Source organism: Chionomys nivalis, chromosome 5, assembly GCF_950005125.1.
Source record: "Chionomys nivalis chromosome 5, mChiNiv1.1, whole genome shotgun sequence".
In the NCBI taxonomy this organism is placed as follows: Eukaryota; Metazoa; Chordata; class Mammalia; order Rodentia; family Cricetidae; genus Chionomys; species Chionomys nivalis.
Genome location: NC_080090.1, coordinates 23,863,707 through 23,889,568, shown reverse-complemented (window position 1 = coordinate 23,889,568; position 25,862 = coordinate 23,863,707). Strand labels below are relative to the sequence as shown.

Sequence of the window (25,862 nt, the reverse complement as noted above, 5' to 3'; positions counted from 1 at the left end):
GTTACTGCTCAGTTAATAAAGACTTTCTATGGGGACCTGTGTCCGAGTAGTCTTCTCTGATGGATGCTCACAAACAGAGACTTGTGCTTAACACTGTTACTGAGGTCAAGAACCTGTGGCTAGAGGGTTCTTGTACCAAGGGGAGACTCGACTACTATGACTTTGTGAAATGGACATGGTATTAAACCAACACCAAATGACTTATTGTATCCGCAGGTCAGTGCAATTCTCAACCTTCATCAGAGCTTACTTTTAAATAGATGTTGATGAACACAGAGTATGATCAGAGAAAGCCCAAGAAGAATATGGGTATCCAGTACTGTTGTACACAGTGAAGTTGCGCCATGTAACAGGGCTCACATATGAAGTTTATGTAAGAGGAGAGAAAAGGGGAAGAGAAGGGGGCAGAGGCCAGTTCCTGGATTTAAGAGTGGTGGAAGAGAAAGAGAGAGAAGGAGAGGGAGGGAGGCAGGGAGGGAGGGAGGGAGGGAGGGAAAAAGAGGAGAGAGAGAGAGAGAGAGAGAGAGAGAGAGAGAGAGAGAGAGAGAGATGGGAGGTGGAAAGGGAATGGGGCAAATGTGCCCAGGGGATGCTCTCAGTGACTGCAACTGAGGACATATCCTGTCAGGACCCAAGGGCAGGTCAGTACAGATGCCTGAATACTAGCAAGTCCAGCAGGATCAGTAGTGTGCTGGTTAGGGAGCACAATGCTAGCCAGAAGGGATGAAAACCAGTGGGAAATATGCTGGACCAGGGAGCTTGACTCTAGCGTTGCTGCTGCAGCCACGAACAGCATTGCCTGTGAGCTGGAAGGCACTCGCTGCCTTCTGTGAGTCATATTTGAGACACCCACCCCTAGGCTGAATGCCTTGGTCACTTTATCACCCCTCCCTTCTCATTTCCTGTGTCTGCTAAAGCTGACTGAACCCACAGAGCAATTTCATCTTGTTTGGACAATACTTGAAGAAGGGACATTTCCCTTCCACACCACTCTCTCCACTTCCCTCTTCAAAGTCACGAGTTGGCCTGGAGCTGGATCTCAGGTTGCCAGGACAGTTAAAGCATTAACTTAGCCTTCCATGGAGCTGCCTTACTACCACGGCCCGCTAACCAAGCAAGAGTGTGAAACCCTGCTCCTCAAGGGCGGGGAGGATGGCAACTTTCTGTTAAGAGACAGCGAGTCGGTACCAGGAGTCCTGTGTCTCTGCGTCTCGTGAGTAGCCTTGTCTTTATGAGTTGAACCCTGATGGCAGCCATATACTCAAGGAGTTGAGTCTAATTCTACTTTGAAGTGCTAAGGAGTCAGACATGGCCAGGAGAGGCTAGAAGGCTGTGCCTACCCAGCTCTTCGGCTTTCCTTTCCCTCCCAGTTGTGGATGCTATACGAGCAGACCCTGAGATAGCAGAAGTAGGGATGGTGGAGAAGGAAAATAAGAGGGTGATGGGCAGAAGGAATAACTGTCAGAACACCGTCTCCCCTCTGTATCTCTTTATTTGATATAGAGAAGTCGAGGGACCCTTTAGAATGCTTCAGGCTGAAAGGCTCTCTGGCTACATTCTCACTCAGTATCTAAAGTGCTAATATTTCATGCTTTGTCTGGTTGGTAAAAGGCTTTATAAGTAGCATTTCTTTGTTTCTTTTTATCCTTTTTGTGGCCTTTTTGAGGCAAGCAAATGTGACCATCATTTTTATAGACAAAGAAATAGAGAAACAGCGAGTCCTTGGTCATGCCTGTTCGAGACATGGAGGAGGACATTATGGAGGGCCTCCTGAGAGGCGTAGTGATGGATGCAATGGTGACGTCAGTGGGAGAGAGAGTGGGCTGAACTCTGAATCTAGAGTGAACAAGAATTCATAGCGATGAGCAGGATGGGGGGTCAGTACACGGAAAAGTACTAAGAGAAAATTTGAGAGAGAAGAGAAGCGCTGGCTGAAAGGCACCCTGGGTTTTAGCTGAGTAAAGGCCACCATGATTAGATATCATCTGGTGGACGGCGGCAGATGAAAGAAGCCGATGAGATACTGAGGGTGTTCAGATAGTACCAGGATCCTCTGATGAAGCTGAATTTTGTAGCCAAAACGCACAGGTGGGCCGGGGAGGTTTAGGAGCTCGGATGAAGTCTGGGCAGACAGAGGGTTGTTGTCCCTGTAGGAGAGCTCTCTTATGCTTCTCAGAGAAAGTTTCTTGGAGAAAGCTAAGAGGGCAAAAGTGACTGTCATTACTAACTGTTATGGGGGGACCTTTGTTTCTTTAAATGGTGCCTGGAGAAATGGGGGTGTGAGAAAGAGGGCATTAAAGTCCATCCCAGCTTCTGAAGATAAACGTGATTTTCAGGTTGTTTGTGTGTCCATCTGTGGTTCCATGTGTCAGAGGCCTGGTCCCCAGGTAGTAATATTAAGAATGGAACAAGGGGAGACCATAGGTATTGGAACTATTACCTTTGGAAGGATCTTAGGAGATGCTGGGTTAGTTCTTCCTAAGTGTGCAGTTATAAAAATAGTAAGACTGGCCCTTCCTCTGACCTTTGTTCTGGTTTACTGTCTCCCCATGTGATCCTTCCCTCTGCATGATGCCATCTGCGGCTATGTGATACAGCCAAGTGGGTCTTCACCAGAACTGGGCCATCCTGAGCAGATGAGTGGCAAGCGCTGGGATCTGGAACATCAAACTGATAAGGAGAAAGCATTAATCCCAACGTGGAGAATAACACTACGATCACAGTTTGAGCCAAATTTAAAGCAAGCTTGATTTTTTTTTAATGGAGTGCATCAAAGAGCTGGCTAGTGACTGCCTCCTAAATTGAGTTAAAGAGAACAGTCTTGAATCCATTTCTTGGGCACCTTTTGAGGAGTAAAATCATGAGTAGTTTTACAGAAGAGAGACAATGGGGCAATAAGGAAATTAAAAAAAATCTCAAAAAAGAAAAATAAACATCATATGGTCGCCATGATGATTGTGGTTACCTGATTAGGGAAGGTTTAGAGAAGGTTCAGGGAGGGTCAGGGAGGGTCAGGGTGGGCCAGGGAGGGTCAGAGAGGGTCAAGGAGGGTCAGGGAGGGTCAGAGAAGGTCAGGGTATTTTTAAAACCAAGTTCTAGTCATGGGTCGGGGAATGTCAGGTTCCTGGAAACAGAGAGCAACTCAGCTTTTACAGTAAATAGAAACTCATGTTTAACGATATAGCACAATGGCTCCTGCTTTCAAAATACAGCCAGGAAGAGTCCTCATTAGTCCTTAAACTAGTGCTACACCTTTGCCCCTCTGAAGGAAGTGATCAGAACTACTTAAGGTGGGGTACATGGCAATAGGAAAAAGTGAGACTGGACCCGTCTCACCCAGGATCCCAGAGTACATGATCTGCACTGAGATTCTCTTTAAACTCTTAGCTTCCCTGAGGTGTGTCAACCCATCTCATATATTCATCTAGAGCAAAGGCAACTTAGACTTGTTTAAAAACAACAACAACAAAAGTCAAGCGAGAAAAGGAATAAATGAGTAAATATTTGCTGAGCACCTTCAGAGGATCAAGCTTCACCCTCCTCGCTGCCCAGGTCACGGAAGAAGAGGTCATGTCCTCACCCATGTCAGAGAAGAGCCGATGAAATGTCATGTGGGCTCAGACATCAGGTGTAGGTCAAATGACCCTAGTGACCTCATCATAGACTTATGATCACCATTATTTAAAGTTTCTCACAGATCGAGCCCTGGGCTATGTTTTGAGCTGATACCTTCACTACAGGCCTGAGCCCATTAGGGGAAATTAAGAAGGCAGTGGACCCTGTGGGGCATGCAATTGGTATGATGATCAGAGAGTATCGTGGTGCACTGTGGGAGCCGACAATGAAGAAGGACCAATCCATTGAGGAGCGGAGAGTCTCACATTGGTGCTGAGTCTTGGAGGATAAACAGAACCTTCTTTTATTCATTCAGCAAGTGTATGCTGAAGTTCTTTAGGTTCCAGGCATAGTCGTAAGCATTGGAACCCAGCGACAATTAGTGGAGGAAATGCCCCTTTGCAGAGATCCTTGTAGTAACAAATGTTAGCCTATTTTATGAGGGGGGGCTTGTTCTTGTTTGTTATTCGTTTTTTGGGGGTGTGTATGTGTGTGTTTGAGACAGGGTCTCACAAAGTCCAAGTATTCATCACTATGTAGTTCAAACTTATTTCAAAATCACAGAACTCTGCCTGTCTTCACCTCCTAAATGTGATTATAAGTATCCACCACCCAACTGTTTATATAGCATCCTATGTCTAGATTTTGCTAATGCCCCCAGAGTCATTAAAATATGTTCAGGGTGGTTATCTCAGAACTAGGCTATAAAGTGCCCAGGGAACTATGCTATAAAGTGCCCAAGCAGGGAATCTGAGCCCTGACTGTGCCCTCATATCCCGAATCTTGCCATCCTGCTTGCCGGAGACAGACCCCTTCTTTGCTGCACTATATGGACTTCTGAGCTGTTACCGAGCCAAACGAGGAAAGCAAGAAAAGTTAGAGATAAAGGAGGGAGGACAGCCATGGTGGCTCATGCTTGTGGACCTAGCAATTTGGATTGCTAACCTGGATTATAGAATGAGGCCCTGTCTCAAAATCCCAAAAAGAGAAAGAAAAGAAGGAAGGAAAGCCGGAGGGAGGGATGGAAGGAGGGAAGGAAGGAACAAAAGAGGAAAGGAAGAAAGGGAATGGAGGGAAGAAAGGGAATGGAGGGAAGGAAGGGAAGGGAAGAAAGAAAAAGGAAAGGAAGAGAAGATGGAAGGAAGGAAAGAAAAACCATTTAGCCAGGTATGATAATGTATGCCTGGAATCAATTCCAGCCCTTGAGAGGGAGAGCCAAGAAGATCTGGAGTTTGAGGCCAGATTTGGCTACGTAATAAGTTGAGGCTAGCCTGAGCTATACAACATCCTGTTAAAAAATAAATAAAAGATAAAAATCAGGGAGAAATTAAATAATCTTTCCTTGAAAAATAAATAAATAAATAAATAAATAAATAAATAAATAAATAAATAAATAAAAGGAGGAAGAAGATGAGGCGGATAGGAAGAGGAACTAATGAAAGGCGTGGGAAGCCTCAGAGAACGCCAGTCTTGTAGAGAGCTACAGTACATATAGACAGGAAACCGCATCTGATCACCCAAACTCATGAGAGCTAGAAAACTTCAATGTGTGAAATGTCTGTGCAGTGCGACTTCGTGAAAGTGAGGAAATTGAACCTGGCTCTGCCTTTGCACCTGCAGATTCCAGGCAGGATACACATTGGAGGGTGAAAAGAACTCATCCGAGGAAAGACTCCATCAAGGGGAGGGCAGACTTCTTGTAGCCAGAGAGGCTGCAGATGTTGTCTGCACTGAGGGGATTGGGGCAATGACTCTCTGTCATCAGAGTTGCAGCTTCCAGATCTTTAAAAAGGGTTCAGAAAAAAAGCAACAATCTGAACAGCTATATTGTCCTTAAGACATATGCAAACACCTTCAAGAAAAACCAAAGGGCTGGTTGAAGTTCACTGGTAAAGAATTAGTCTATCATACACAAGGCTCTGAGTTCAATCATAGTACCAAAATACAATTACTACTACTAATGTAATTCTCAAAATAAAATGTAAAACTGGGCATGGTGATTCTTGCCTGGGTTCCCAGTATATAGGAGGTTGGGGTAAAAAGATTGTCATGAGTTTCAGGCCAGCCTGAGCTACACAGTGAGTTTCAGATCAGTCTGGAATATGGTGTGAAACCTTGTCATAAGGACAAGAAGAAAAAGAAAAAAAGAAAGTGGGAGGGAAGAAAGGTAGGAATAAAAGAAAGAAAAGAGGAAAAAAGAAAGTAGAAAAATAACCATTAACACTTATAAGAAGGGAAAGAAAAGCAGAAATTATTTCCCTCCAAATTCAGAAGTCACTTATATTTCAACACACATCAGCAAACTTTTTGCCACGCACACATTGCGCTTGTATATGTAGTAAATGTCTCTCTACACAAAATAGTTTTGAACCCATTTTTCTCTGAACATGATGTGTGTGTGTGTGTGTGTGTTTCTGTTTGTGTGTTGCTTTCATTGGTTAATGAATAAAGAAACTGCCTTGGCCTAATTGATAGGGCAGAACTTAGGTAGGCAGAGAAAACAGAACTGAATGCTGGGAGGAAGAAGGGCAGACAGAGTCAGAGAAGCCATGAATCCTCTGCCGGAGATGGACACTGGTTAGAATCTTCCATAAGCCACTGCCATGAGGTGATACACAGATTAATGGAGATGAGTTAAATTAATATGTAAGAGTTAGCCAATAAGAAGTTAGAGCAGTGTTTTAATTAATACAGTTTCTGTGTGGTTATTTCGGATGTAAGCTAGCCTGGTGGCTGGGACAAACAAGCAGCCCTCTCCCTCATAACGTGTGTGTGAGTGTGTGTGTGTGTGTGTGTGTGTGTGTAGGCCAGAGGTCAATGCCAAGCATCTTCCTTAATTGCTCTCCACCTTATTTTTTGCAGTAGGATCTCTCATTGATCCTGGAGCTTACTGATTTGGCCAGACTAGCTTGCCAGACTTCCTCAGTGATCCTCCTGTCTTCTCTTCCTCGGTGCTAGGAATACATGCACACAATGCCATGCTCAGCTTTCACACGGGTGCTGGGGATCCGAACTCGCTTCTTTATGTTTGCATGGAAGCACTTTACTGACTGAGCCATCTCCCTAGCTCAACAAAGCTGGCACTACCATCCTCTGACTGAGCAGCATTTTTCTGGTTGCAATTATTATAATTTTTATATCATCAAACATCTAGGTTATTTCCAATTTTTATTTTGCATTTGATCTGGTGGATTAAATATAATTTGGAACAATTGACAGCTTCAAACTGACATCTTTGAAAACTTGCCTTTCACGAAAGTCTAAACATTTGAATTTTGCCATGCACATCGACAAATTGATACAGCACCAGCTTGCACTTACATATGTCCTAATCAAAGACAGGAAAATGATGGGCAGTCAACAGACTCAACATGGCTTATAACCTTGGGTTCTCAGAGTTCCCAGACATGGCATGGAAAAATGTAGTCCACAATCGTTTGACACCATGGGGTCCCGTAGGTTCTATTTCCTTCCACTAATATTTCAAAGTTTGGTTCAAATAAAACTAAAAGGCTGACCACAAACATGCCTTTCCATAATACTGGCCACAACTTGGGACAAAATACTCATGAATGAACTGCTCATGAATCAGTTGAGATTTACACATAGTGTTTCATGCTTCAGCACCAAACAACCATTCCCAAGGCTAGCCCATGCTGCAGTGAAACAGTTCAAAATAAATGAAGCTAAAAGAGTCTAGCCTTTTCCAAATGTTTTTCTCTTTGATTTTCTTTATACTAAAGTTTCTTTTCTTCTGTGGCACCTATTCTGCTGCTAAACCCATCTAGTGTACTCTTAAGGAAGCTTCACCCTGCTGTTTTTTTGCATCACCATTATCCACACTTTAACTTTCCCTCTTCCCTCCAGATTCTTAAACATCTGGAATAAAATTGTGTTGTTATCTTTTTCTGCTTCTCCTATTATCTGTGTCATTCCTGAGTCTATTTTTATTGACTATCTTATTATGGGTTTACTTCTTCTCATTGTTGGTTTTATTTTCTGTCTTTATTTGTGCCTGGCAAATTTGGATTAGGTGCCAGATACAGTGAATTTTACCTTTCTGAGTGTCAAAATTTAGTGTTCCCATGAATGTTCTTGAACTTTGCACTAAGAGGCACTAAGTTACTTGAAATGGTCTCATCTTTTGAGGGTTTACTAGATCCAAGAATAGCTTTGGTTCCAGAGCAACTTCTGTTCCTCTATGGGGTAGAGGTAGGCTATCTTTCTGCATAGCCCACTGATGGATGTACAAGACAGTCTCCCTGTTCCACGAGAAAGAGAACCATTTTCAGACCACAACCTTGGGCTTCTCTTAGCTTAGTGCCTTTTCATTTTAGGGGAACTGTTCAATGTCATTGCACTAAGTCACCTCTGTCCTTGCCAAGCCACAGGGGGGATAATTGTCTTTCAGCCAAAACTAATGTAGCAAGGCTGCATTTCCCCCTTCTCTTGGGTAACAGTGTCCAATGTAGCAAGGCTGCATTTTTCCACTTCTCTCTGGGAATCGGTGTCCAGTATTCAAAGGCTGCAATTTTGTGTATCTTTCCCCAGTCTCTCAGGGTTTTTGAGGAGAAGGGATAATAAGTATAAGTATGGTCCCATTATTCCATCTTGGCTGGAAGCAGAAGCTATAATTGACATACTTTTAGTACTTACCACAAATATATATATATATATATATATATATATATATATATATATATATATTGCTTTAAAGTTAGAAAAAGCAGTCATCACTGTATGGAGCATTTACTATGCACCAAGCAACAGGTTCACCACTTAACACAACTATTTTAATCATCAGCTCAATAATAGGACTTAGCAGAAAAAATGGAGACTTGAAGGCAGGGGGTCATGATGTTTTGATTTATAATAAAAATGAAATATATCCACAATAATTTACATACCTATTTATGTACACAATTAGTGTTCATCCTTTTTTCTAGTACAGATTTCTAAAACTCGTTGGGTCTCTAGGGTAATGAGTGGCTTTTATATGTTAACAAAACAATGCCAAAGATAGCCTTGGGATAGACTAGGTGGATAAACTATTCAAACTTCTCAAGACATGTGGAGAGAAACAAAAGATGATGTTGCTGGGTGTGGTGGTGCACACCTTTAATCCTGGGACTTGGGAGACAGAGACAGGCAGATTTCTATGAGTTTGAAGTCATCCTAGTCTATGTAGTAAGTTACAGGTCAACCAGAGCTTCATAGTAAGATACAGTATCAAATAAACAAATAACGATTGTACTAATGTATAATGTTGTTGAAAGTGTTTATGAAGTACAAAAGGGAGGAAAAGGAAGAGAATACAGAGAGTGCAGAGAGCCACTAGTGGTTTGGGGACCTCTCTGAGCAACTGAAATCAGACACGCTGATGGAATGGTGAAAGAAGTCAGCCAATAGAAAGAGAGCAGAAGGGAGCAGAAAGTGAGGTTGAATTTGTGGATTCCGTAGGTCATTGGCTGGTGTGGGAAATCCTTCTGTCTATGTGTTGCTTTTACTGGCTAATAAATAAATTTGTTTTGGCCAGTGGCTTAGCAGAATAGGGCAAGATGGGAGTTCAAAGCAGATAGAAGAGGAGTGAGTAGGTGGAGTCACAAGAAGCCATGGAACTGCCGGAGGAGAAAGAAGCAAGCCGCCAGCCCAAATCTTGCCAGTAGCCTACAAGCCTCATGGTGAAATATAAAATAATAGAAATGGGTTAACCAAAGATTTATAAACTAGCTAACGAGCCGGGCAGTGGTGGCGCACGCCTTTAATCCCAGCACTTGGGAGGCAGAGGCAGACAGATCTCTGTGAGTTTGAGACCAGCCTGGTCTACAAGAGCTAGTTCCAGGACAGGCTCCAAAGCCACAGAGAAACCCTGTCTCAAAAAACAACAACAACAACAAAAAAAAAAAACAAAAAAAAAACTAGCTAACGATATGCTTAAGCTATTGGCCAAACAGTATTGCAAATAATACAGTTTCTGTGTAATTATTTTTGGTCTGGGTGGCCAGGAAATTAACAAGCAGCCTTCTCCAACACTTGGCTACTATCAGAGCTTCTAGTTTTATTATAAAAATAGTAAGAATCAGAAAGGGTTGATATTTATCTATCTATCTGTCTATCTATCTATCTATCTATCTATCTATCATCTATCATCTATCTATCCATCCATCCATCTCTCTATCTGTGTTTACCTATCTACTACTTACACACTGTGACTCAGAATATCAGACTCCTGTGGATGTATGTATAGGTGTGTGCACTGCTTGTGTCTGTGGCTTATCATTTATTTATTTATTTATTTATTTATTTATTTATTTATCTCTTTATTTATTTGTTTAGTCTCACATCCTAGCTTAGGCTGACCTCAAATTCATGGCAATACTCCTGCCTTGGCCTTCCAAATACCAGGGTTGTAGGTGTGCTACCACACTGGGTTTATGGTGTGCTGTAGACAGGCCTCGGGGCCTCAGGCAAGCACTCTACCCACTGAGCTGAGTTTCTTCTGTTGCTCTTACTACTACTTTCACTGGCTTGTTCTTTTACTTTTCCTTGCTTGGGGGTTGTTGCCTACATTCTTTCTGGCCCTTCCCTTCTCCCCTCTTCTCTGGCCTCCTTCCTTCTTCCCAGTCTGCATCTTTACCTCTATATCTGATTCATAGTTTTAAAATATTATTTAAGATGCTGTGTGTGGAACAGACTGAAAAGAGTTACATATTAACACAGCAAGGTTAGGAGAGACTACTGAAAGAGTCTAAGTCATCAGAAGTTAGTGAAATAAAAGTGGAAGCGATGTGATGTAATTCAATCAACAAATACCATGAAGGTACTTGGACAGTATCATATATTATAGGACATGAAGATGACTGTGGTCCATTTGCACTTTATTATGAGCAAGAAAACAGGCATACTAATTGAGGCAAAATTATGGCTATTTTCTGATATTTATATCAGATGAAATCAAATGAGTATTGACTACATTACTGTGGAGAATTTTTAAATGGATGAATATACACATACATATATAAAGAAAACATTTTTTGCTTGGTCATATGGGATTATTTAGTCTAAAGAGAATATGAATTGTGAACTGTAATTATAAATACAGTAATGTGGGCTGGAGAGATGGTTCAGCCATTAAAGGCTAGGCTCACAACCAAAAATAAATACAGTAATATTTAATAAGATTGCAACAATTCATCCACACTCCAAGATATATTTAGATTTTGTGCTAGTCAAAGACCCAAGTAATGTAGTGTTGATGTCCATAGTTCATTTCTTTAAGTGGTTTAGTACAGACAGACATTCTTCCAGAGATGGGTTTGTGTTATGGTCTTGGCAAGTGAAATTTGTGCTTTAGATGGGGTTCAGTCAAAGGGAGACATGTATACACACAGTATATATGTAAAAATAGAATAGGGTATTCGATCAAGAAGGATGAACTAAATAATAGCTGGAGGTTGTAGACATCAGAACACAGAGCAGTGTGGAGAAGGTTAGGAAGGGGATGTGGGACACAGAGCATCCAACACAGGGGCCATGTTGGGGTATTCATCACATCAAGTCTAAGAAAACTCACAGGTACATAAGAGGAGACATGAAATAGAGGGATAAATGAACCTGGGATCCAGGGGCAAGTTGGAGCTAGGAACACAAATTAAAATACAATTCAATAAAAATATTTTACTGATGGTCCTTCTGTTTAAAAACACTACATCTTTCTTTATTTGATGAACTGTTCTTTCAAAACCTCCTGGTAGCATTTCTTCGTATAGATTCAGCACATTCAGTGTAAGTCAAGAACTGTGTGCTGGGTCTGTATCTAGAGCCAGGCATTGTGCTAGAATGGATAGATCACACAGTGTGATTCTAGACGTGAGGAATTTACATCTGAGTGTAAACTGTAAATGGATAAATGGCTAATTAAAGTTCAGTATGTTAAGTCCTGGGTATGGATAGTAGCGGGTGATCCTCCCCCTTCTCCCCCGCCAGAAGTCTGTCTCCTTTGCTCTATCTCAAAACTTTTCACTGAGGTTCTCAGCGCCCAGAATCATCAACTCAGCTACATTGTAACCCCAGCTGTCTGCACAGAGCTCTTTACTGGGATAATAATCATAGTGTGATGGTTGGTCTTAATTGTCAATAAGACACAATCTAGAGTCACCTTGGAAGGAAGTCTTAAGGAAGGATTCTCTAGACCAGGTTGGCCTGTGGGCACGTCTGCGGGAAATTATGTTGATAGAGTGGGAAGGGGTCACCCCCCCCCCCGTGGATAGCACCATTCCCTAGATTGAGTCCTGAACTGTGTAAGAGTGGAGAAACGGAACTGAGAACAAGCCAGTGCGTATTAAGTTCTTGCTGTTTCCTTCTTGACTGTGGATGTCAGTGTGACTTCCTTACAATGACAACTAGAGCCCTGAACTAAGATAAACCCTTTCTCCCTATGTCATTTTATTATGGTACTTTATACCCGCAACAGAAATGAAAGACATAGTTTTATAAGAAGACACCATGCACCTATCAGCTCCTCTTCTTTCCCCCACAGGAACTACCTCTGACTATCTCGTCCCTGCCCCCATCGCCACCCCCAAACACACAGGGGAAGAAAATCAGGAGTACAGAATCTCTTAGATTGACATTTTAGGTCAGGTTTTTTAAAGGGTATAAAGAATTTTTTCCCTGAATGTTGAATAAGATCTCCCCCCTATCCCCCCCCACAAAAGAACTGTTAAATAATGAAAGCATAGCCTGGCTCACGCCTTTAGTCCCAGCATTCAGGAGGCTGGAAATCTACACAAAGGCAAATCTTCAGTGGACACTGAAGCCACTGATGAACTCCTCCTTACCCCTTCTTCCTCTCAACATTCCTGCCTTCCTTGACTTTCCATCCCTTCATCCCCCCCCACTTCTGTCCTCCCTAGGGTTTATCTTTAAATCTGCATTTGAATAAAGCCATTTTCTTTCATTTGCTCCATAATGAATAGCAACATATTAATGATAAGTATTGAATCCCCAGTTATTGGGTTCCTCCGTCAATGCAATAAGCCAAATCAGATCAAATCAATAAATCTGGATTCCATAAACAGAGCAAAGCAACTCCTGGGTGACTCTCAGAAAGGCAGGAGAGAAAATCCTATGGCAGCTCTACCCTGTAGGCAGTCTTGTGCAGTTCCAGGGCAGGAAGCACCACACTTGGGTTTTCTGAGGGGTGGGGTCTGGATTGGGAGGCGGGGAGGGGAGGCGTTGGAATGGGGGAGTGGGAGACTGGACTGGAGATCGCCAACAGTTAGGTTTATGGTGTTTTAAGCTTTTTTTTAGAGAGTGTGCGTGTGTATGTGTGTGTCGGGTGGGGAGATTGGTACACATTTGTGAAGCACAAGGGAGCCTGAGGTTAAAGGAGGGAATCATCTGTAATTGTTTTCTTCTTATTCGTTGAGGCAGGTTCTCTCAGTCAAACCCAGAGCTGACAGATGAAATTAGTCTTAATGAAGGGACCATCGCACTGTTGGGTGCAGACCACACCCCAACACAATTTCCAACAAAAAGAGATCCTTGATAAAGAGATAGATGGTGGTGGTTGAATCTGAATCAGGCAGAAACAAGTGGCTCAGTAGAAGACAAAAGGGGAAACCCATGGTAGGGCAAGTGACTGGAAACGTTGGTCAGTGTAGGCAAATAGGGATGTTGATAACTGGACATTGGTGGTCAGCCCCGGGAATGAGGAAGTGGCCAAACAAGGAAGCAGATGGGCAGATGGGAAGAGCAGCCTGCCAGCACCACGTTTGGGTTGGTTAGGGCCTTTGCTTACCAGCCTGCTTGCTCTGGGGATCCCTTCAGAGGCTGGGATTACAGGAAGTCACCCCCACCTGGCATTTCCAGTCCTCATACTTCCATTGTTAGTGTTTTAACCATGGAGCCATCTTCCTAACCCCTACTGTGGAGTTACTTTAATAATTTAATTTAACCACATTAGAGATAATTATGTAATTTATTACTTTATGTATTTACTTGATTTTTATATTCGTGAATTTTTAATATTTTATTTTATCATTTATTTATTTATTTATTTATTTATTTATTTATTTATTATAGATTTCTGCCTCCTCCCCGCCACCGCCTCCCATTTCCCTTCCCCTCCCCCAACCAACTCCCCATCCCTCAGCAGCCCGAAGAGCAGTCAGGGTTCCCTGTCTTGTGGGAAGTCCAAGGATCTCCCACCTCCTTCCAGGTCTAGTAAGGGGAGCATCCAAACAGCCTAGGCTCCCACAAAGCCAGTACGTGCAGTAGGATCAAAACCCAGTGCCATTGTTTTTGATTTCTCAGCAGCCCTCCTTGTCCTATGTTCAGCGAGTCCGGTTTTATCCCATGCTTTTTTTTTCAGACCCAGTCCAGCTGGCCTTGGTGAGTTCCCGATAGACCATCCCCATTGTCTCAGTGTGTAGGTGCACCCCTCGTGGTCCCGAGTTCCTTGCTCATGCTCTCTCCTTCTGCTCTGGGCCTTGGGATTTCAGTCCGGTGCTCCAATGTAGGTCTCTGTCTCTGTCTCCTTTCCTCACCTGATGAAGGTTAATATCCAGGAGGATAACTACAAGTTTTTCTTTGGGTTCACCTTCTTATTTAGTTTCTCTAGGATCACGAATTATAGCCTCAATGTCCTTTATTTATGGGGTCATGCTCAACCTCCTTAGCGATCAGGGAAATGCAAATCAAAACAGCTTTGAGATACCATCTTATACCTGTCAGAATGGCTAAAATTAAAAACACCAACGATAGCCTTTGCTGGAGAGGATGTGGAGTAAGGGGTACACTCATCCATTGCTGGTGGGAATGCAAACTTGTGCAACCACTATGGAAAGCAGTGTGGCGGTTTCTCAGGAAATTTGGGATCAACCTACCCCAGGACCCAGCAATACCACTCTTGGGAATATACCCAAGAGATGCCTTATCATACAACAAAAGTATATGCTCAACTATGTTCATAGCAGCATTGTTTGTAATAGCCAGAACCTGGAAACAACCTAGATGCCGTTCAATGGAAGAATGGATGCAGAAAGTATGGAATATATACATATTAGAGTACTACTCAGCAGTAAAAAACAATGACTTCTTGAATTTTGCATGCAAATGGAAGGAAATAGAAAACACCATCCTGAGTGAGGTAAGCCAGACCCAAAAAGAGGAACATGGGATGTACTCACTCATAATGGGTTTCTAGCCATAAATTTTATTTTATTTTAAAGATGCACTCATTTTTAGCATTTGGGTTTTTGCACCAGGAGTGTGCCTAGTCCCCATAGAAAACAGAAGAGGTCAAATTCCCTGAACACCGCACGGCTGTGAACTATGTGTGTGCTGGAAACTGAGCCTGGGTCCTTTGTCAGAGCAGCAACTGTTAAGTCATTTCTCCTTTTTAAAGCCCCTTTTCCTTTATTTCTTTCATGTGTCTACAGACATCTCCCTTGTCTCCGTGTCCTCATTATCTATTAGTGCTGTAATGGACTTCTCCAGTCTCTGGACGTGTCCACTTGTTGGCTTTAATTAAACAAAGGAACAAAGAAACAACAAACACATTACTCTGTTTTGTAGCTTGAAATTTTTACCATTGAAAGAAAAGTCTTTCTTACTTCAAGGTCATTAAGCTGTTTATTTACAGTTATTTCTCCAAAGTTTAATGTTTTGTTTTTTCCAAAATGGAGTCTTTTTGTTTGTTTGTTTGTTTTTTTGAGACAGGGTTTCTCTGTGGCTTTGGAGCCTGTCCTGGAACTAGCTCTGTAGACCAAGCTGGTCTCGAACTCACAGAGATCCGCCTGCCTCTGCCTCCCAAGTGCTGGGATTAAAGGCGTGTGCCACCATCGCCCGGCTCCCAAAACAGAGTCTTTAGAGTATGGAGCAGAGATCCAAGTTTATGTGTTTCTGCGTGGAGATGATGCTACCTGTGGTCTCTTTCTCCCGCCAATCTGCTGTGGCAGAGCTGTTGTCTGTCAAGCTGTCACAGCTGCGTAGGTCTACACCTGAGCTAGCCTGTGCAGTAAACACCGGTGAATACCGTTCTCCTTGGAACCAGCTCCTCACTGCGTTCTAAGAAGCCTTGGAGCCGTTGAGACGGGACCTTCTACCGTACACACACACTCCAATCTTTTGCTTCTCTAAAATTGGTCCAGCTATTCTAAGCTTAGATTCTGTGTGTGCAGAGGAATGACATGATCTGACTCACAGTTTATAAAGGGACCACACAGGCTGTTGAGTAGACTAGTGATGTCAGAGAGGGGAGCAAAGAATGCCTGGAGCTGTGTCCTTGCAAAGGGAAAATGAGAGGAACTTGATTGGAAAAAGTAAATACACTGCTTGTCTACAGTGACAATGGCCAAGAATTAGAGTTATAGGCTTTCATGTGTGCAAGCATGACAGTGACAGGTGTGACAGTGACAGGTGTGACAGTGACGGGTGTGACAGTGACAGGTGTGACAGTGACAAGTGTGACAGTGACGGGTGTGACAGTGACGGGTGTGACAGTGACGGGTGTGACAGTGACGGGTGTGACAGTGACGGGTGTGACAGTGACGGGTGTGACAGTGACGGGTGTGACAGTGACGGGTATGGCAGTCATGGGTGTGACAGTGACGGGTGTGACAGTGACGGGTGTGACAGTGACGGGTGTGACAGTGACGGGTGTGACAGTGACGGGTGTGACAGTGACGGGTGTGACAGTGACGGGTGTGACAGTGACGGGTGTGACAGTGATGGGTGTGACAGTGACGGGTGTGACAGTGATGGGTGTGACAGTGACGGGTGTGACAGTGACGGGTGTGACAGTGATGGGTATGGCAGTCATGGGTGTGACAGTAATAGGTGTGACAACGATGGGTGTGGCAGTGACAGTAATAGGTGTGGCAGTGATGGGTGTGGCAGTGATGGGTGTAACAGTGATGGGTGTGACAATGGTAGGTATGGCAGTCATGGGTGTGACAGTGGTGAGTGCGGCAGTGATGGGTGTGATAGTGATGGGTGTGGCAGTGACAGTAATAGGCGTGGCAGTGATGGGTGTGGCAGTGATGGGTGTGGCAGTGATGGGTGTGGCAATATCTGAGAAGAGATACTGGTGAGCACATGGTAGAAGGCTGGGATTCTGTCCTGATTGCTTCCATCCTCTCAGTTCCCACTTCTCACCGAGAAGATAAGAGCAATCAGCCGAGAGTAAGACTCTCTAAAGAAACAGAATGCTGTTCCACAAGGAAGCAGAAATCATGATACGTTATCTAGCTAGGCTGAAACAGTATTTATAATGTCATCATAATGTTAACATTTAATATTAACTTACTTAAAAATTATGTGATTACTGAGAAGAAAAAGCAGAAACAGTGAAACAGAAGTACACAAAAGATAAGCCCTCTAAAAGAGATAACATTTTCAAAGAAGACAGTTAACAGAAGTCTGCGTACAAGATTTTGAAATAAGGCAAGTACAAAAAGTTACTAAGAGAGACAGGAAGGACTGGGCAAGAAGCAGTGCCTGGTGCTGAGAATGGAAAAATAGGCAGGAAACTGCAAAATTTGGTTATAAATTTTATAGTTGACATTTAAACTGCATGCATATATTACTCTGGCAAAAATACATAAACCAAAGAAATCATAAAGTTGAAGTTTGTAAGCCAAACCATTGATTTAGGCTACACTTCCTTATAAAGTCACATAAATCATTATATGTGTGTGTGTACACATATACACATATATACACACATATATGTGTACACACAAACACACACACACACACACACACACACACACACATATATATATATATATATATATATCACCTGAGTATTAAAGGAAGTAGTGATAATGTTAAGTAAGTAATCTAAGAAGGATAAATATATTAGCTTGGTTTCTACTGCAGTGATAAATACCATGACCAAAAGCAACCTTCGGAGAAAATAGTTTATTTGGCTTACATGTCCAGATCTCAGTCCATCGCTGAGGGAATTCAGGGCAGGAACCCAAGCAGGAGCAGAGGCAGGAACCATGGAAGGATGCTGCTTACTGATTTGCCCTTTAGTCTCATGTTCAACTACTTAAAAAAAAATCTGGCATATTCATATGTAAAAACAGTGAGTTCACATGAGATATGGAAAAACATGGTTATTATTAGTGATGAGTGGGGTAGGGTGGTAATTTGTGGCTAAAAAAAACTTGCTTCAGACTATCAAGACTCAGAATATTTCATACTGACTTGATAATGATGTGTGCACGACTCTAAAATAGCCCACCTTTCCCTACTAGGGAACCACGGTGAAATGATGTTCTCCTACAGTGGTAAATATTCAAAGAAGCTATTTTTTCTCTGCGTAGCTTTGGAGCCTGTCCTGGAACTCACTCTGTAGACCAGGCTGGCCTCGAACTCACAGAGATCCACTGCCTCTGCCTCCCAAGTGCTGGGATAAAAGGTGTGCGCCACCACTTTCTTTCTTTGTAATGTTATTTTAAATATTGTGAGACAAAACTTATTCTTGCAACAAAAGAATATGTTCTTGGAAATTTAAAGAGTTTTTATAAAAATATATATCAACATAAGTCAGGGAAATAAAAGTGTTATGGAGTTCAAGACTCCTGGAAAAAGACCACAGAATCAATCTGGATAATAAAGAGTTAAATTTGTGAAAACTACTACCAAGAGAACAGTCTCCGAGTCAGCCCTGAGACTGCCATGAGAAGGGGAGTGGGGGAGGATTTTTAAAGTGAAATGAGGGGACTGGAGAGATGGCTCAGTGGATAAGAGCATTACCTGCTCTTCCAAAGGTCCTGAGTTCAATTCCCGGCAACCACATGGTGGCTCACAACCATCTGTGATGAGGTCTGGTGCCCTCTTCTGGCCTGCAGACATACATGCAGACAGAATATTGTATACATAATAAATAAATATTTTTAAAAAAGTGAAATGACAAGAAAAAGCAGAAGCAGGTTCTAGAAGCCAAAAAAGGCAGTTAGTCACATCATAACAAATAGATGGTCACTGAACCTGTACATTTTGGGGTAGGGGGTCACTGAGCCAGGGTTTCTGGGAACTATCTTCCAGGGACAAGCATCAGAGACAAGCTAGCCAGGACTAAGATGGATGACCATCATAAATGGAGCTGGTCAGGACCAAGATGGATGGCCAACATAAATGGAGTTTCTTTTGCCATCACAGAAGGAATCATCCTGTTTCTCCTCTGTGTGTTTAAACCAACTGCAGCTATCTTTTTTATATGTAACAGGACCTGCCCAGGGAAGGCACAGCTCATAGATGGTCTGCCCCCTACATTCATCTTTAATCAAGAAGAGGCCCTACAACTTTCAAACAGGCTAATCTGATAAAAGCATTTTCTCAGTTAAGGTTTCCTTTTTTCAGAGGACCCTTGCTGTGCCAAGGTGACCAAAAAATTAACCAGAACAAGCAAGGAAGGAGTCGAAGGCACATAGGTGAGAACAGTGAAGAGAGGAGAAATTGGTGGATTGGAAAATTCATGGGTCAAGAAATTGTGGAATCAGTGAGCTAGAGAAAGAGATGAGAGACAATAGAAGAGCAGGGTTCTCAATATGAAAAAGTTGCACTTCCTGATAAAGATCAAGATGTAAACAAGAACCTTCAATTCTTCCTCTTCATCCTCTTTGCTAGAGTTCACGCTCTGTTATCTCTAAGAGGCTCTGTTTCCAAACCCTTCTTTCTTTCAAATTCAAATGAGAGAATCTGGGAATGGTCAGTTTCTTTCTTAGGATCTAAAATGGAAAAACACATTGGGTCTGAACTATATAGACAGCCATCACGGAGTTTTGTATATAAGAACATCAGTATTTACAAACTCATCTTTCCACAGGTTTAAGAAGTTTGTCTACACCTACCGAATCTTCAGAGAGAAACATGGATATTACAAGATACAGGTGAGAGAATGCATAAGGACTGTCACACAACAGTATGGGAATTAGGGGAAAGCTGGGGTCGTCTCCTGAATCTTTTTTTTTTTTTTTTTTTTTTTTTTTGGTTTTTCGAGACAGGGTTTCTCTGTAGCTTTGGAGCCTGTCCTGGTACTCCGTTTGTAGACCAGGCTGGCCTCGAACTCACAGAGATCCGCCTGCCTCTGCCTCCCGAGTGCTGGGATTAAAGGCGTGTGCCACCACTTCCCGGCTTTCCTGAATCTTTGATGTGACCACGCGGAGGTTTTTACAAGCAGGAGTACCACACCAAGTTCAATAAGCAGCAAGTGTCACCTGTCTCTGAGAGAAACAGGCCAGTGCTGGAGTGGAGTTCCACGCTTTAGTAATCCTAGCTGTTGCTCCAGACTGCAGAGACAGTCAAGCCCACTCCCATTAAGGTCAATCACACGAATCTGGACACCATTGACAACTGCTGTATAAAACTAAACCATATTCCAGGGTGGGAGTGAGAAGGCAGATGTTCCAAAGTCAAGCGTATCTGCAGCTGTCTGAAAATAGAACAGGAGCCATTAAGTAGCTGGAAGTTTTAGGGACTCCTTTAGTTTCTCTGGTTCCCTGTGAACTCAACAGGGAAATCTCTTTGCTTCTTTTGAATTTAGTTATGTGCTTTAAGAAATTTAAGTATAACAAATGTAATGGAATTCTTAATTACCATCATAAGATCCTAAAATACATTCTGAGAAATATCTTCAATATGCTCACGTAACTGTGAATATCTGAAAGAGATTAAAACATACAGAGATCCCTAAAATACCTAAGCATCTTTTTTTTTCTTTTTTCTTTTTTTGCTGTGGAAGACATCCTCGAGGCAATTGGTAAAATTTGAATTAGTTACAAAATTCAAACAAGATTAGTAAGTAGTACTTCATGAAAGTTAATTTTCTCATTTTAATCATTATAATATGGTTATGCAGTGTCTTTGCTTTTTGGACTACTGAGTACTTAGAATTAGTTAAAGAAATATACCTTCAACTTTTCAAATGCTTTTGAATATTTTTTTGAGATCATACTTAAATTGCATCATGGTCTCTGCCCTTTCTTCCCTCCAGACCCTTTTTCTCTTTCATGGCCTCTTTTTACATTGTCGTTTTACACACACACACACACATACACACCACCTAAGCACACAAGTATAACCTACTCGGACTGCATTATGTTACTTGTATCCATAAGTTTTCACTAACATGACTTGAATATGGATGACAGCAATAGACATACTAATGTGGATGGCGAAAATCTCACGAGGCCTCAACTGTACATAAAGAAAAAAGGCAACTGAAGGATGCTGAGAGCAGGAGAAATGGCCTTCTGAGGAGAAAATTCACACCAGACTGGTTATTGCATACCAAATGGTCAGCCCTGAAAGCTATTTTTAAAAAAGAATGTTCATATGTAGATTGGCTCATGTCTGTAATCCTAACACTTAGGAGGTAGAAGCAGGAGGTTCACAAGTTCAAAGTCATCATCAGTTGAGGTCAGCTTGGGCTACATGAAACCTTTTTTTTTTTTCAAAAATAGAGCAATATATATATATATCCATTTATTTTAGAGAGAATAAAAAGGCAAACAAATAAAATATTATTATATAGTATATGAATTGAGAATTTATGGAAATTTTATTTTTACTATTTTTCCAATTTGCCCGTGTCTGTCTACAATTACCTCAAAATAAAATGCCTTCTATTAAGTAGACCATTTTGAAAGCCATTTTTCTTTTTTTCTTGTATACATTTGGGAATTCTGGATATTCCCTCAGAACCTGCTTTGTCCCTCTTGTTTATGTTTCTGAACAAACTGGAGAGCTCTCCCCGCGGCTCATAACTCAGATCCAGAGAAGCATTTGGCTGAGGGAAGGTTGGACCCTCACAGGCCTGCAGCAGGCAACGTTTCGAGCTGCAGCGACGCTCACACAGCAGCGCACACTGAAGTGTTCGCATCTCTACAATGGAGGTTAAGCAGGTGCTTCAGAAAACCTTCCAGCCCTATCTGTTAGCCAATGCTCGGGCCATAGATCACCACAGTGACGGCCAAGGAAACCACACACAAAAGGGCAGGAGAGAAAAACTCTTCTTGTTTTTAAGGTCCTATCAGAAAAGTTGATTGTTTTTTTCTTTCTGGTTGCTAACCGGAAAACACTAAGTCACGTTGACAACCTACTCTCAGTATAAACTGGGACTTGTTTCTCTTTATCTGCGCCCTATGGAGAGCCCACATGCATCTTATAGGTCAATTATTTGGCATTTTCTCCCAGGAGTCCCCTCACTCAGCAAAGGTCAGGAGCACGGCACAGTCTGGTAGGGAACTCCAGTGGGGCTACAATAAGAACCACCCGGGGCGAATTGCCAAGGAAGGGGTTCACTCAACACAGTGGCTGAGGATCTTTTAAGTAGAACTCCCCTTTATACGGAGTTGCTCAGTCACAAGCTTCCTTTCCAGAATGAGGAACCTCTCTGTGAAAGGCCGTTGGTGAGATCACCGGGCCTGACCTGCTAGCCTCTTGCTTTCCGCTTGTCAACTCAACTCTCAAAGGCAACCCTAAGAAAAACCACTGTTGCAAGAAGTGTCATGTTTCACCCACAGCTGCACAGTGACCAGTGACCTTTCTTATGTCTTTGCAGACTGTGGAAGGGGCACCAAAACAGATCTTTCCAAACCTAGAGGAACTAATCTCCAAATTTGAAAAGCCAGGTCAAGGACTGGTGGTTCACCTTTCAAACCCAATAACGAGAAAGATCTCCTGCCCAAGAGGAAGAAGGATGACGTTAGAGCTGAATGTCTATGGTAAGAGCCCGGACAAAGGGTCAGAACGGACCCTGATCCCCACGTCCACTAGTAGTCTATTCTGTACAGTCAGTGGAAATTGATGCCTTGCTCTAGGACATTCCTCTGAAGAGCTTCATCTTGCTAAGTGCAATTTCTACTATCCTGAGAAACAGCATCTTTTGCCCTGCATGAGGCCAAGACATGGAGTTGTCTGTGCTAGGACAACCAGCAATGAGAGGGAAGGCCCTGAGAAAAAAGTTAACGTGGACTTCATTCTGGGGCCATGTGCATTCCACTCATGGGAATAAATGTACAGATGGGCAGGTTTTCACTGAAAAAAAAATCATATTAAATCACCCACCAAGACTTCTCCTGTTACATTTTGCTCCATTTTTGCTAAGCTTTCATTTGTAAGATGATCAGGAACAAATTATTTCATATATATCCCGAAAAGAATGAAGTCATTGTGATACATGGGGTGGGGGCTTCAGTACCTGTGAGTAAAGTTTACTCACAGGACTCGCAGATTATATTCCAAGCTTACCCTCACCTTCGTCATCTGCCCATTGCAGTACATTTGGGGAGAATCAAGCATCTGTCCGTTCCTGGGAATTTTGAATTAAACACAGACACCCAGAGACATTTCTGGTCCCACCCAGTTCCTCGTGACCAAGTGTGTGGCTTCATTCTGTGCGAGAGGGATTGCAGTTGTCTGTGGGTGGCAATGGTGATGACAGCAGGTCTGCTAACTAGGGAAGGGTGAGAGGGCATGAGTTCTCAGGGGTCCTGGAAGCATCCATATCCATGCTATTCTGTGTAAGCATCCCTATCCTTGCTATTCTGTGTGAGCAAAGTCACTCTTTAGGCTGCTGTGGTAAGCTTCTCAATTCTCTAAAATGATGAAGCATGGGATTTTAATGATGAAAAGAAAATCTGTCCCATACAATTGTTCCCATACATCCACCTTCATTCGGGGGATTGTGTGGTCGGTACAGTCTGGTCATTTCCTACAGGCCCAGCCACAGACATAGCCCTACTTCTCTTTTCCACAAAAATTTACAGAATTAGGAAGTGTAAAAGGTCTTGAGAAATAGTCCGGTTGGTAAAGTGCTTGCCTTGATTGTGTGAGGCCCTGAGTTAGATCCCTAGAAATGATGGTTTTGAAAATCTGGACATGGTGGCACAAGCTTGCCACCCCAAGGCTGAAGAGGCAGACACAGGTAGATCTGTGGAGTGCCCTGACCATCAAACCAGTGAGCTTCACGCCAGGTAGATCTGTGGAGTGCCCTGACCATCAAACCGGTGAGCTCCACGCCAGGTAGATCTGTGGAGTGCCCTGACCATCAAACCGGTGAGCTCCACGCTAGGTAGATCTGTGGAGTGCCCTGACCATCAAACCGGTGAGCTCCATGCCAGGGGAAGGCCCTGTTTCAAGAGAGAAGGTAGATGGGACCTGAAGAACGACATGTAAGGTCAACCTCTGGCCACACTCGCAGGCACTCATGTGCATGCACACCTGCATACACACCTGTATATACGCCTGCCTCCATGCATACACACTTACACACAAAAGTGTTAAGGGGAAGAAGAGGAAAGCAAAAATGTGTCAAAGTCAGATGCTTGTGCAAATCAAGATGAGTTGCTGGGGATGGCTGGGATGGTAATAGTATTGTCTAAGCTGTAATAAAATGCTACCAAATCCCTGGAAATTGGTAGCGAAAGGGGCTTGGGATAGGTCTTTCCCAAGAACTGTACATGGAATTTTCCAAGTGTGATCAGACCTGGTAGAATGTGCTCCAAGTACTTAGCTACCAAAGGGGAAATACCTTCCCATGGCCGGAATTCTTCCTTCTCTTCCTCTTGTCTCCTTAGAATAAGCTCCGTGCAGAGCTACATGAGATTTTCACTGGTGAGGGCAGACGTTGAGTACTAGAAACTAAGGCTCCACTTATCAAACAAAACAAAACAAAAACAGAAACAAAAAACAGAAAAACACAAAAACCCTATTTGGCCAGCCGAGTTCCCAGTGCCACTGCAGCCTTTGACGGTGTCTCTGTGATGTGGAATCGGCACTGCTCTGTGCATGGTGCTCTCTCCCTCGAGTCAGGCTGCCTAGTGGGACTTCTGGGTGTGATATCTCATGGCTGTCCTTTGCTTATCCCCAGAGAATACTAGCGAGGACTACGTGGATGTCTTGCCTTGAAAACAAGAACACAGGAGAAAACAAGCTGGCGGGAAGGTGGTAGAGCTCTCGGCCGCCACCACCTCTGCAAGTGTTGATTGAAAGCGCCAGTTTCTAGCGGGCCTTTGAGACTCCTCTGATCTGGTAGCAGGATCTTCTCTACTGAAGCCTTGGAGAAGTCCCTTCCCACATCCCGGCCTTCAGGCACAGATCATAAGAAGTTCCAAAGCCACCGCTCACCTGTCACTCTCCTATTTTGGGATTGGACAGCCAGAATCCAGTCTCCTGACTGGCTGGTCAGAGGCACCGCCACTGATCCTGGCTGGCAACATCTAACAGGACAATGGGAAGCACTGCTTCATCGAGAGGGAAGAATGCTCTACAATGACTCCAGAGTCCCCGTCCCATGGTTGTATGACTTTGGACAAACCACCCTTTCTGGTGTGGTTGAGTGGTTGATACACACTAACCTGGACCCTCTGTTGAGCCTGGTTGTCCCGGGTGGAGCAGGGGTCTGAGCAGAGGAATTAAGATCTAAGGATACTGAAGAAGCAAACATGTCCTCCACCTGTCTTGGTCTTGATGAGGGCTGTGACCCACCCGTGGTTCCTTTCCCTTCAGTTTGGGCTAGATTGACTTCCTGCCAGACATTCCTCTGGCCACAGTTTTTCCTGATTTTTCTGAATTCTATATATGCAGCAATCACTTTGACATCTCTACCTTCTGATAAACAGGATAAAAATATTTATTTTTTAATAATTTTGTTGGTTAGCATACAGAGAAATGGGTTTCATTCTGACCTTTTTATACCTTAAATCATCATTTTTTCTTTTTCTTTTTTTCTTTTTCTTTTTTTTTTTTTTTTGAGACAGAATCGCAGTCTAGCCCAAGCTAGCCTCAAACTCAAACTTCCTGTCTCAGCCTCCCAAGTGCTTGAATTACAGGCACACGTGGTCACATGTGGCCAATACTTTCTTCATTCTTGATCTTCCATTGTACTGCCCACTTTCCCCAGCTCGCTGGGACCCCCCCATCCCCACAGAGACTCCCTTCTGCATATATTCCTTTGCCTTCTCAGTTCATGCTTCCATTTTAGACCTCTTCCTCCCGTTTCATAGTCTGATTTCTGAACTTTCATGTCCTCCATATGTATGTATGTGTTTATTCATATAAATTTAAATCTAGATTTTGCATAGGAGAAAAATGTGGTTTGTCCTTCTGAATCGGATAAATTTCATTTAACATAATGATCTTCAGGACTGTCCGTTTCTTGGTGTGTGCGTGAATGCTATAAATTCATTGTCCCAATTCCATTGCGTGTGTGTACCAATGCGTGGTTA

The 25,862-nt window shown here is 43.0% G+C and overlaps 1 protein-coding gene across 1 annotated transcript; it reads left to right on the top strand.

Annotated features, from left to right (window-relative positions):
* Positions 1-950: 950 nt before the first annotated feature.
* Sh2d1b (SH2 domain containing 1B) lies at positions 951-25,338 on the top strand. Its single transcript, XM_057770410.1, has 4 exons — positions 951-1,213; positions 19,460-19,523; positions 22,196-22,358; positions 24,506-25,338. The coding sequence occupies exons 1-4, from the start codon at positions 1,080-1,082 to the stop codon at positions 24,541-24,543; spliced, it is 399 nt and encodes a 132-aa protein (XP_057626393.1). The 5' UTR covers positions 951-1,079; the 3' UTR covers positions 24,544-25,338.
* The last annotated feature ends 524 nt before the right edge of the window (positions 25,339-25,862 follow it).

Excerpts from the sequence above, each read along its gene's own strand:
- Sh2d1b (XM_057770410.1), top strand. The coding sequence starts at position 1,080 with ATGGAGCTGCCTTACTACCACGGCCCGCTAACCAAGCAAGAGTGTGAA. Across the intron at positions 1,214-19,459 it reads GTCCTGTGTCTCTGCGTCTC|GTTTAAGAAGTTTGTCTACA; the intron begins GTGAGTAGCCTT and ends ATCTTTCCACAG. Across the intron at positions 22,359-24,505 it reads GTTAGAGCTGAATGTCTATG|AGAATACTAGCGAGGACTAC; the intron begins GTAAGAGCCCGG and ends GCTTATCCCCAG.